The following is an 11,031-nucleotide window of genomic DNA, read 5'->3' as shown; positions in this document are numbered from 1 at the left end:
AAGAGCGTTGTGTGGAATCAATCAAGTTATTTTTGGGTAATTACAATTGGTTAGTTAAAAAGAACATTGATAGAGGAAAAGGGGTCAGTTTGACCCGAGGACAACATGAGGGTTAAAACAGATAAGCACATTGTTATAAATTATACAATTCAAAGGGTACAGGAAAAATCTTCTTTTCCAAATGAATATGCTTCATATAGTTGAGTACTTTGCCAACTGTTTAACCCGTTTTAGATAGTGCCCCAATGCATAGTCCACGGATCGCCAGCCTATGTACATGAGCTAGATTCCCAAACACGAGCCCAAAGAGCTTGCATTTGTCCCCAAGGTTCTCAATGGTAGATAGCAATGACTGATATTTTTTTAAATGAGTCTTAGAACAGTAAGAATCCTCCATAAGCAAGTCAAATGCCATTCTGAGAGATGTTAACAATATCTGGTGTATTAGAAATTCCTAAAAAAAGTATATGCAGGTGAGTTAAACCATTAGGACTGTACAGTAGTGTGTTTAAAGATCTGCTCATCAGCCACGCAGGGAATCTGAGCAGCGATGAGGTCCATAAGTCTGTCATGTTGGCAGTATATAGTCCTGTAAATGAGGGACAGGTGTTCATGATGTTAAGAAGGGTCATGCAACAGGGGTGAAATGGATGTTGCAAGTGATAAGTTGTATTTTGTAGGAAGAACCTGCAGACAGTAAGTAAGTATACAGAACGTGAGGATCTCCTCACCGATGGTGGCGTTGCTGCAGATAGTGCGTGATAGAGTGGTGGTGGCACACACACACACACACACACACACACACACACCTTAAGCGTCTTGTCCTTCAGGTCCATCTTGAGCAGGGAGTCCCCCACCAGGTGTCTGAAGCCACAGCCATAGAAATAACGGTACGGTCGTGTGTTATGTCTCCCATAGTTTATCTGAGGGAACTCCAGGCCACCGTACTCGTGGAGGTCATCTCCATGGAGATCCTCGTGTTGGCAGAACACCTGTTGACAAAGAGCAGATCAACTGTCTATTGTCACTTAAAATCAACAGAGGTTTTTCCATGGTCCTCCATGAGTTCACTGGGTATTAGCTTCAGTGTGTCTTGTCAATGGAATTTTGATGATCTGTTATAGCACAGGATCAACGGGGCTCCGGTGGAGAGGGTGGACGGCTTCAGATACCTCGGTGTCTGCATCACACAGGGTTTATCATGGTCCTCTTAGGTCAGCAGCATTTATATCGCCACTTTATTTTTTTATTTTGTCACCTGCCATACATACATGATTGCATAGCATATATTTACCAGTTCTAATGTTTTCATTCTGAAACGTAATGTACATACAAAAAGTTTTTTTCTTAATTTAGTTATATAGATAGTGAGATAGTTGCCTCTGGACCTAAGCACAAAAGAATTTCACAAATCGTTGATTTGATTTAAAGATGGGAACTGTTTCATCCCTGCAGGTTATACATTTGGGAGGTGAAAATGGCGACTGCAGTTATACCTCTGGGACTGTGAAATCTTTATAAATCAATCATTTTAGAAACCATTTAGGAGAATATGAAGAATTTAATTATTTTGGTTGCTGAATTGGCATGCACTCCATATACAGGTAAAAGCCAGTAAATTAGAATATTTTGAAAAACTTGATTTATTTCAGTAATTGCATTCAAAAGGTGTAACTTGTACATTATATTTATTCATTGCACACAGAGTGATGCATTCAAATGTTTATTTCATTTAATTTTGATGATTTGAAGTGGCAACAAAAAAATCCAAAATTCCGTGTGCACAAAATTAGAATATTGTGTAAGGGTTATTTTGAAGACACCTAGTGCCACAAACTAATCAGCTGATTAACTCAAAACACCTGCAAGGGCTTAAATGGTCTCTCAGTCCAGTTCTGAAGCCTACACAAACATGGGGAGACTTCAGATTTGACGCTGTCCAAAAGGCGACCATCAACACATTGCACAAGGAGGGAAAGACACAAAAGGTTATGCTGAAAGGCGGGCTGTTCTCAGAGCTCTGTGTCCAAACACATTAATAGAGAGCAAAGGAAGGAAAAACTGTGGTCAGAAAAGTGTACAAGCGATAGGGATCACCCGCCCTAGTCAAGATTGTGAAAAAAAATCCATTCAAAATGTGGGGGAGATTCACAAGGAGTGGACAGCTGCTGGAGTCAGTGCTTCAAGATCCACCACCAGAGATGCTTGAAAGACATGGGTTTCAACTGCCGCATACCTCGTGTCAAGCCACTGTTGACCAAGACAGCGCGAAAAGCGTCTCACCTGGGCTAAGGAAAAAAGAGCTGACTGCTGCTGAGTGGTCCAAAGTCATGTTTTCTGACGAAAGCATTTTTGCATTTCCTTTGGAAATCGAGGTCCCAGAGTCTGGGAAGACAGGAGAGGCACAGGATCCACGTTGCCTGAAGTCTAGTGTAAAGTTTCCACCATCAGTGATGGTTTGGGGTGCCATGTCATCTGCTGGTGTCTCCACTCTGTTTCCTGAGATCCAGGTCACGCAGCCGTCTACCAGCAAGTTTTAGAGCACTTCATGCTTCCTGCTGCTGACCTGCTCTATGGAGATGGAGATTTCAGGTTCCAACAGGACTTGGCGCCTGCACACAGCGCAAAATCTACCCGTGCCTGGTTTACGGACCATGGTATTTCTGTTCTAAATTGGCCAGCCAACTCCCCTGACCTCAGCCCCAAAGAAAATCTGTGGGGTATTGTGAAAAGGAAGATGCAGAATGCCAGACCCAAAAACGCAGAATAGTTGAAGGCCACTATCAGAGCAACCTGGGCTCTCATAACACCTGAGCAGTGCCAGAAACTCATCGACTCCATGCCACGCCGCATTAATGCAGTAATTGAGGCAAAAGGAGCTCCAACCAAGTATTGAGTATTGTACATGCTCATATTTTTCATTTTCATACTTTTCAGTTGCCCAACATTTCTAAAAACTCCCTTTTTTGTATTAGCCTTACACAATATTCTAATTTTGTGACACACGGAATTTTGGATTTTCATTTGTTGCCACTTCAAATCATCAAAATTAAATGAAATAAACATTTGAATGCATCAGTCTGTGTGCAATGAATACATATAATGTACAAGTTACACCTTTTGAATGCAATTACTGAAATAAATCAAGTTTTTCAAAATATTCTAATTTACTGGCTTTTACCTGTATACCTGTGAAATAAATACCTGATATCCAGACTTTAAGGTTCAATTTCTAATATATTATATTTCTAATATGTTTCTTGTAATAGAGTATTTTACATCATGGTATTGCCACCATAATTAAGTCAAGGAGCTGATTACTCCCTCTGTACTTCTTCTGTTTTGTGCAGTATAATATGAGCTGTCGGGACACACTTCTGAACAACTCACCTTATCTTTGCTGATTTTGACACACGTTGCCACACTGGAGGGCCGCGTGTTCAGGTTCTGGTCTGTTGGGGTTTCACTGGTCACTTGAAGGGGCAGGACAAAACGCCGAGGGAATGCCCTGCCCATGGAGTTGTATGCCTAATGACACCATACAGGAACTATGAAATATGGGCGCAGGTTATGGATTCCTCTTTTACAGTATATCTTTTTGTCTCTCGGGCAAAGAGACAGAAGAAATGTGACGGAAAGACAGTTCTAAAACTATGGACAGAGAGAAAGCAACAAAGTTAACAGTGAATATGTTTTCTTACTAAAGAATTTAGAAATGATTTATGACAAAGGAAAAAGATGAACAAAGCCCACAATGCCCTGAGCAGCTATTTATTACTCAAGAGAAAGTACAGTGTAAGAGTATCTCAGGTTGGAAATTTCCTTTAGTAACTGTACAAAAGAGTGTTGACTTATGTAATTATATACTGACTGACCTCATCTAATGCGTCTCCGGACTTGCGTAAGTTCTGGATGAGGTAGTTGTTGATTGCTTGTCCGTCGTCTGAGCAGCACATGTCGAGTATCAAGAATCCATCTTCCTCGAAGGCGTTGATCTGATGGAAGGTGGAGATAGCCTTGGTGTGGTACTTCACTGAGCTGACCTGGGGCACAGAAAACACCATTAGATGATCTGGGATCTAAAGCAGGCCCCCCCCCAAACTTTACATAGAATTTCCATCGAGCTTCCTAGATTAGACGTAAATGACATCTCACCTCGCCTGTTAGCTTGTCGATGAGATGGAAGACAGTTTCCTGCATGGGATCCCAGTAGATACCGTCGCTCAAAGCCTTCCCCCTCAGCTTGCATGTGACTATCTTCAGCAGGTCCATCTTAATTGGCTGCTCAATGAACACCATATAGTTCTGTGACATAGCTGGTAGAAGGAGAAGGGTGTTATTGGGCTTTTTTGCAGAGAGTGGCACCTAGAAAGACATTGACATCACCAATGAATGATGCATCTAGGGGTGCTGGATTACCAAAGCTGTGGTAGTAGGAGGGATGAGACTTGTTTGCAGGCACAATAGAGCAGAGTATTTGGGCTCCTTGAAGGGTTTCTTTGGCATCTGTTTTCTCAGAAGGTACTCTGATGATGTTGTACATGGCTCCTGAAATCCCCGGGGGAAACATACATTTTCTCTGACGTTTTTAAATTGACTGAACAAATGTGAGCAAGCGATGGCAGATATCCAAGGATAACAATTTAGTTTTTATCATTAAGGAAGTTGTTGATTTATGTAAAAGTTAATTAGGGTCTTGTTTATGATATCATGGCACTAACCTTTGCATCCATAAGAGTTTCCCATATTGTAGGTGGTACCGTCAGGGTCATAGTGTGGGTGAGCAGTGGCTCCATTTACAGCAATAAACTTGCTCCAGTCTACCTAAAGAACAGCAGAGGAAAAGGGCAAGATGATGTTATGGCTGATATAACTGAAACTGTACTAAAAGACATAAGACAGATGTATCTATCAATATTAACATCTATAACTCCAGGGTGATCTTGGTGGTAGGTTACCTTTTCCAAGGATTCTAAGTTTTCTGGGTTCACTTTATGAATGAAATTTGTCTCCGTGCTGACATAGTAGTCACCCTTGTATTTCACAAAGCTCACACTTGCATTGTCCGTGGGCTCTGTAACAGAGAGAAACGTAGGGTTATTGAGGCCTTTTTAAATGAACAAATGCGTTTCTCCTATAACAGAAATCTTGGTAAATTCTTTGCTGCTTGCAGTTACAGTGAAAGACTTTTACAGTGGAAATGTTAAGCAATGCAAAAAATGTTCCCTCTTTGGTTCCCCACTGTATCAAGTAATTATGTAACCTTCATGTACACAAAGTGCTTTAGAGGCTCTACCCCTGGCCTCACCACGGATTTAGCAAAGCACAGTTTGTACGAACTGGAGACCACAAGCTGGATCATTAGTTTTTTAGACTCATATGCTCCTTCTAACATTACCACGCTGGTCTTACTTAGATAGAAAAAAAGATGCAACATTCTTCCATGTTGATTGCCATGAGCCATCAAAAAACATGTACTAGGTTCTCCAGTCAGTGCCTTGATCAAGGCACTGGCTCAGCCCTGGAGCTGGTCTCTGGGCGCTGTAAAAGGCTGCCCACTGCTCCCTTAAGGGATGGGTTAAATGCAGAAAATGAATTTCGCTACGTGTACTGTATGGGTATGTGACAAAAAATAACCTTTACCTTACCCTCTCCCTTGTCACACATTATCCATTTATACTTTACTCCATTCCTTCTCATGCAATCTACTCACCCATCATCTCAAAGCGAGACAGGAAGCGCTGGAAGAAGTTTTTACAGGGGTCAGGAAAAGCAAGGGTACCGAATTCTGACATCATGATGCGGTCCCTTTCACTATTCTTCTTGTAGGCGTCGCTGTGCAGGAACCGACTCATGTATGTCACCTGGCCTTTGTGGATCTTGAACCGGTGTAGCATGGCCATCCCATCAAACCAGTGGTTGAAGCTGGGATGAAATACAGATGTAAAAGCTTAATCACATCTATTTGGAAACTGTTTTTGTTTTGGTTGTGCAGCAGTGCATTAAGGTGCATAAGACTCACTGTGTGTTTCCAAACTCAAACTTCCCCGGGCCATTGCGGAGGAATTTGCCATTGATCCAGGAGGGAATGGTGCCTTGTACTTCAGCGGAAATTGGCTCAGGGGTTTCTTCTACAGAGCGAACCAGAGGTTCAATTGTCTCCAGTCCCTTCAATGCTGAGGTGATGCATTTCTTGTCCTTGTCATTGTCAACAGGCTTGGCATCTGTAGGAAACCAAATACTGTATCATACATATACTGTTACCTAAGCCAGACGAACACAAGGAGATAGCCATCTTTTGGTTGCTAAACTATTAGGCAACAACCTACAATGCATTGGCGTTGCTAGGTCATTTCCCCCAGGGCCTATGCCTCAGATGTAGTCTATATCCTTGCTGTTCCATTTCCAGGATTGCTCCGGTGCTGCAGGAAATTCCGCCGGATGCATGTATTTTCCTTTTCCTTCCGCTTTCTTTGTGTTTCTTTGTTTATTGTTGACTGCTCCTCAGATATTGCATGATTATTTTGCAGCAGCTGTGTGCGGAGTTTAGCGCCGCCCATGAAGATTGTGATTGGTTTAAAGAAATGCCAATAAATCAGAGCATGTTTTCCTTCCATCCTCATCAGACCCTTCTCCAGCACGCTTTGGAAGAGGGTCTGGCAAAGCGAGACTACCCAGAGCTCTAAAGCTGACCTGTCCATTGCGTTGTGTCCACTCTCTTTGTAAAAATGGAGATGAGGAGCGCGGCTGGTAAGTGTAGCAGCTTCAGGTAATCAAGTGTTTAATGCTTAACATTTTCTGAGGGAGGACCACTACACATCCCACATCATGTGTCCCCACAAATCTGAAAATGAAACCTCTGTGCTATCAACCGCCCAAGTTGCCCACCTAATTTCTATCCTAAAACAGCAGGCTAAAAATGACCCTGCCCTCAAAGTTGGAAGCTTGTAGTCAGCTATAGATTTTAAAAAGTTACAGAGAAGTAGATAACCTACTATCTACTAACCCAGTTTTAACGTTTTTTTTAATGTATTAGGGTTTTATGTATTAGGTTATTTGCAAGGCACTAGGACATTAGTTTCTATTTGCAAACTAATTAACATTTTCTACATATTGGACAGCTGAAATTAACTTACACTGGCTATCAGTGAGCTGGGCAATCACAATACTTTTATGATTTGCTCTGCGTGTGTTGCATTTATTCTATTTTGAGTTTAACTCAGTTTGACTTGAGGATTTTGCAGCGGGTAGCAACATCGTCACCTGGTCACCTAAAGCTATACCCACCTAAATGGGTCTGGGCTGAGCCCCAAACCTCCTGAAATCCTAGAAACGTCCCTGCTACAATGTGCAATAAATACATTAAACATAAGACTTTTTAGGAATGGTCCTAATTTAGTGTGGGTGGATGCATCTGTCCCCACGGACTTGGTCAATTTGAAAGAAGCAGATGTAAATTTAGATAATATTTGATGATGTGTTGTTTAATAATAAATATTACACCAGCTGCCTGTGTCAGTATGTCGCTCTTTAAAAGGTGAGCACTGCCCTGCTCATCACAGCATGTATATTGAGAGAAACAATCACCGTCACAACTGTCAAAAGCATTTAACCCAAAGTCCAATTATTATGGACGGTCAAATTGACCCGTTTTCCTATATCAATATTCTTTTTAACTATTTTGGAGTGGTTTTGAAATAGTATTGAGTAAAGGTTGACATATTCCATTCTGGGATTATCCACCAACATACATTCCTTTAATTATAGTCTAAATAATTTCTAACTTCTGCTTTTCTAACTCAAACATTCGGTAAAATTTCCTATAAATGAGGTTTACTGGCCATAAATTCCAAAAATAACTGTAAAACTAAAGTTAATAACTGTTGAAAACATCAACGCGAAGACAACACAAGGGTTAAGGGTTTCTGTTTCACTGAGGCTATAGGGAAAAAGCAACTTTCAGTGATCATCCAAATTCTAGCTAGATTTTTTCACAGTTTTCAGTGGCTATGATCAGCAACATGTGAGAGAAATATGGTGATGATTGATTATTGTTCAGGTACATTAAAACCACAATAAGCTTTTTCACGTCTGAAATGTCCCGACAGATGTTATTGAGAACTAGCAGCAGCAGCAGTATACGCGCACCCACCGTCCCCACCGAAATCGACGGATAAGCAATGCATAAGCATTCAGCCTACTGAAAAACAATGTAACTGCAGTTTTTTCAATATTTAAAAGATCGTAATTAGCCTGTGAAAATTAAACCTGACACGACAGGAGTTTACCGGTGAAGAACACTCTGTCCTGCAAACAACTGCAGTCTTAATGCGCCCATCACATCGCGCTGTTTACAGTCAGCAACGGTCAGTACAGAATACAGGGATAACGATCGGTCTGAGTACAGTAACAACAAGTACAGTAACAGCCATAGTTTAATAAATATGAAACATTTCAAATGTAAATGGGACTTAAAATGCGCCAGCTCGATACACTGCAGTTATCACAGCAGGTGAACATGCTCTGTCTTCTCTGTAGCCTATATAAAAACCAGCACAAAATGGAGGAGGCTATTACCTGATCTCTCGGGCTTCATCAGAGACATGTCAGTAGTTAACATGGACAAACCAGCTGCTCTCTAGTGTGTCCTGCTGGACCGCTGGACCACAATTGCGCACCACGAAAACTGCATAGAGGCAGATAGAGCGCATTATACAAGCCCTGCCCTATCGGATGAAAAAAAGGACTTGGGTGAAACTTGATGATGGGGAGCTCTGGGTGATAGCCTACTTGAGTTTAAAAAAAAGTTAAAACAAAATTGATATTTGACAACATGTTGGTCCTCATTTATCAACCTAACGTAGAAACCAGATGCGAGCGCAGAAATCCCCTTGCAACCTGCAATCTCTTAGGCCTAAGTATGGGTGGACCTATATTTAAATAAACGCACAATAGGAGTTTATGCAGTATTATGCAGTTTATTTTTTTTATTTTACTCGTCTAAAATTAAACATCAGGAATTAATCATCTCCAACCCTCATGGTGTCTTAAACTAAATAATGACAATTATAGCCTAGAATGTATTCCTGTAAAGTTGTACAGAATTTGTCATCTTCACACTTTTGATCTGTGACCAAGCTGACCCCAGGATTGATCAGCGGGGCAAACCAGGCAGAAGTGTAAAGTAAATATCCATTAGTAGGCCTATAATAATAATAATAATAATAATAATAATAATAATAAGTAATCGGCCTAAAGAAATGTGGAAATTAATTGAAGAATATGCTATTTATTTAGGCCTATGTATGCCTATTTGCTAATGTATTTCTACATAATTTATAGATATTCTTTTATGTGTTTACTGGCATTTTTATTCAATTTTGTATTCGTTTTTAGACCACAGCTGTGAACACGGGCTGTGTTTGCTAGCTAGCTCACTAGAGCTAGCTAGCAAACACAGCCTTTGTCTTGCTTGACTTGCATTGGCTTACTTAGCTGGCCAGATAGATAATCTTTGTTAGAGGATTAAAGCCATGTCCCGGAGGAGAGGACATCGCCTACGGCCTGTATTCATGTTATAAAGACCTACAACTCTTCAGGTAATATATTTAACTAACTGTCTTTCAGCTGGTTTTACAGCGGAGGCTGTAGTCACCCCCGCTGTAATGTGAGGAACGCTAGGCTGTAACGTAGGTAGCTGCATGCTGCGTGTCCATTAGCCCCATCTGCTAGCTAGGTGTACAGTAACGGTTGACTTGTAATCAGGTCTTGCCGGAGGCGTTTCTCCAATCTGACAACATGCAGCAGAAAGTTGGACTGTCCCTCGAAATTTACAAATTGCCATGGCAACAAGTCCTGGTCTAATGTGATTAATAAACGATGACTTTATCTCTCTCTCTCTCTCTCTCTCTCTCTCTCTCTCTCTCTCTCTCTCTCTCTCTCTCTCTCTCTTCTCTCTCTCTCTCTCTCGGTTAACCTGTTTATAACCAACAGAGATGGGAAGTAACGAAGTACAAATACTTCGTTACTGTACTCAAGTAGATTTTTCAGATATTTTTACTTTACTATTTATTTTTGTGGCGACTTTTTACTTCTACTCCTTACATTTTAACACGAATATCGGTACTTTCTACTCCTTACATTTTACAAAATTGGCTCGTTACTTTCGTTTTGTACAAGACGTTGTTATGTCGGAAAATAGCGCGGACACGCGCCTCACACCGCGAGCGGGTGCGCGCGTCACACGGAGATAAAAGTGAGAGAAAAGAAAAAGCGCTGTCCGGTGGATAATCAGCTGAGATTGTGTGTGTGTGCGTCTTTGAGAACTGTAAGTCGTATAATTTGTGTTGTCAGTTCACTTAAGCCTGTTGTATTCGTCTACAGTTCTTCACATTTAAAGTAAGTTAGCTAGTGGTTTGGTGTGTTCTTCACCTGTTAGCTAGTGGTTTTGGTGTGGTCTTCACCTGTTCACCAACTTCAGATACTGTAGTTCACTTGACAAGTGGATGGGAACTTAGCTAGAGAGATGTTGTCTCCGTCTGTTTTAACAGACACACCTGGGGGGACGTTGGAAACCAGAATCAGCTTTAATCCAGTCCTAATCTAGTCCTCAACATTCACATCATTTCACTGGAGTTATCATTATTGTTTACGTCATCAATACCATATTCAATCTAAATAGATGGGAATATATCTACTGTACGTTGCATTTGACGCTACTCAACAGATTCAGCAATCTGCATTTACAGCAAATCATTGCAGTTTCTGTAATAATAATCATACATGTGATGTTTTAGGCCTATTGGCAGACATCCATTTAAAATGTAGCCATTCCCATATAAAGACCTTGTTCTCCATGTCCACTGAAGTTCCTCAGCGTGCTCTAGTAACATGTGTGTGCTCCAGGTAGCTTTACATAAAAAATGGTTGTCATTCGCAAGGCTACGTTTACTTTTATACTTTAAGTAAATTTTCAAGCCTGTACTTTGTTACTTTTACTCGAGTAAAGAAGTTTAATCAGTACTTCCACTT

At 41.0% G+C, this 11,031-nt stretch overlaps 2 protein-coding genes across 4 annotated transcripts in view; one reads left to right on the top strand and one right to left on the bottom strand.

The window, feature by feature from the left end:
* Window positions 1-8,817, bottom strand: part of LOC116700618 (beta,beta-carotene 9',10'-oxygenase) — an 11,629-nt gene extending 2,812 nt beyond the window's left edge. The window contains exons 1-10 of the mRNA XM_032533977.1: window positions 8,578-8,817; window positions 6,023-6,224; window positions 5,714-5,925; window positions 4,959-5,074; window positions 4,722-4,824; window positions 4,420-4,548; window positions 4,156-4,316; window positions 3,876-4,043; window positions 3,391-3,528; window positions 810-992 (exon numbers count right to left, since the gene is read on the bottom strand). Of these exons, the coding sequence (XP_032389868.1) occupies window positions 810-992; window positions 3,391-3,528; window positions 3,876-4,043; window positions 4,156-4,316; window positions 4,420-4,548; window positions 4,722-4,824; window positions 4,959-5,074; window positions 5,714-5,925; window positions 6,023-6,224; window positions 8,578-8,620 (1,455 nt within the window). The 5' untranslated portion in view covers window positions 8,621-8,817. The remainder of the gene's footprint in view (window positions 1-809; window positions 993-3,390; window positions 3,529-3,875; window positions 4,044-4,155; window positions 4,317-4,419; window positions 4,549-4,721; window positions 4,825-4,958; window positions 5,075-5,713; window positions 5,926-6,022; window positions 6,225-8,577) is intronic.
* Window positions 8,818-9,386: 569 nt separating this feature from the next.
* The window catches only part of snx19a (sorting nexin 19a), a 9,614-nt gene continuing 7,969 nt past the window's right edge, over window positions 9,387-11,031 (top strand). For all 3 annotated transcript variants that reach the window (XM_032533951.1, XM_032533952.1, XM_032533953.1), the window contains exon 1: window positions 9,387-9,599. The gene's annotated coding sequence lies outside the window, so the exon portion shown is untranslated. The remainder of the gene's footprint in view (window positions 9,600-11,031) is intronic.

Source organism: Etheostoma spectabile, chromosome 13 (genome assembly GCF_008692095.1).
Source record: "Etheostoma spectabile isolate EspeVRDwgs_2016 chromosome 13, UIUC_Espe_1.0, whole genome shotgun sequence".
Classification (NCBI taxonomy): Eukaryota; Metazoa; Chordata; class Actinopteri; order Perciformes; family Percidae; genus Etheostoma; species Etheostoma spectabile.
The sequence above is the reverse complement of the archived record's forward strand: the minus strand, read 5'-3'. Positions and strand labels throughout refer to the sequence as shown.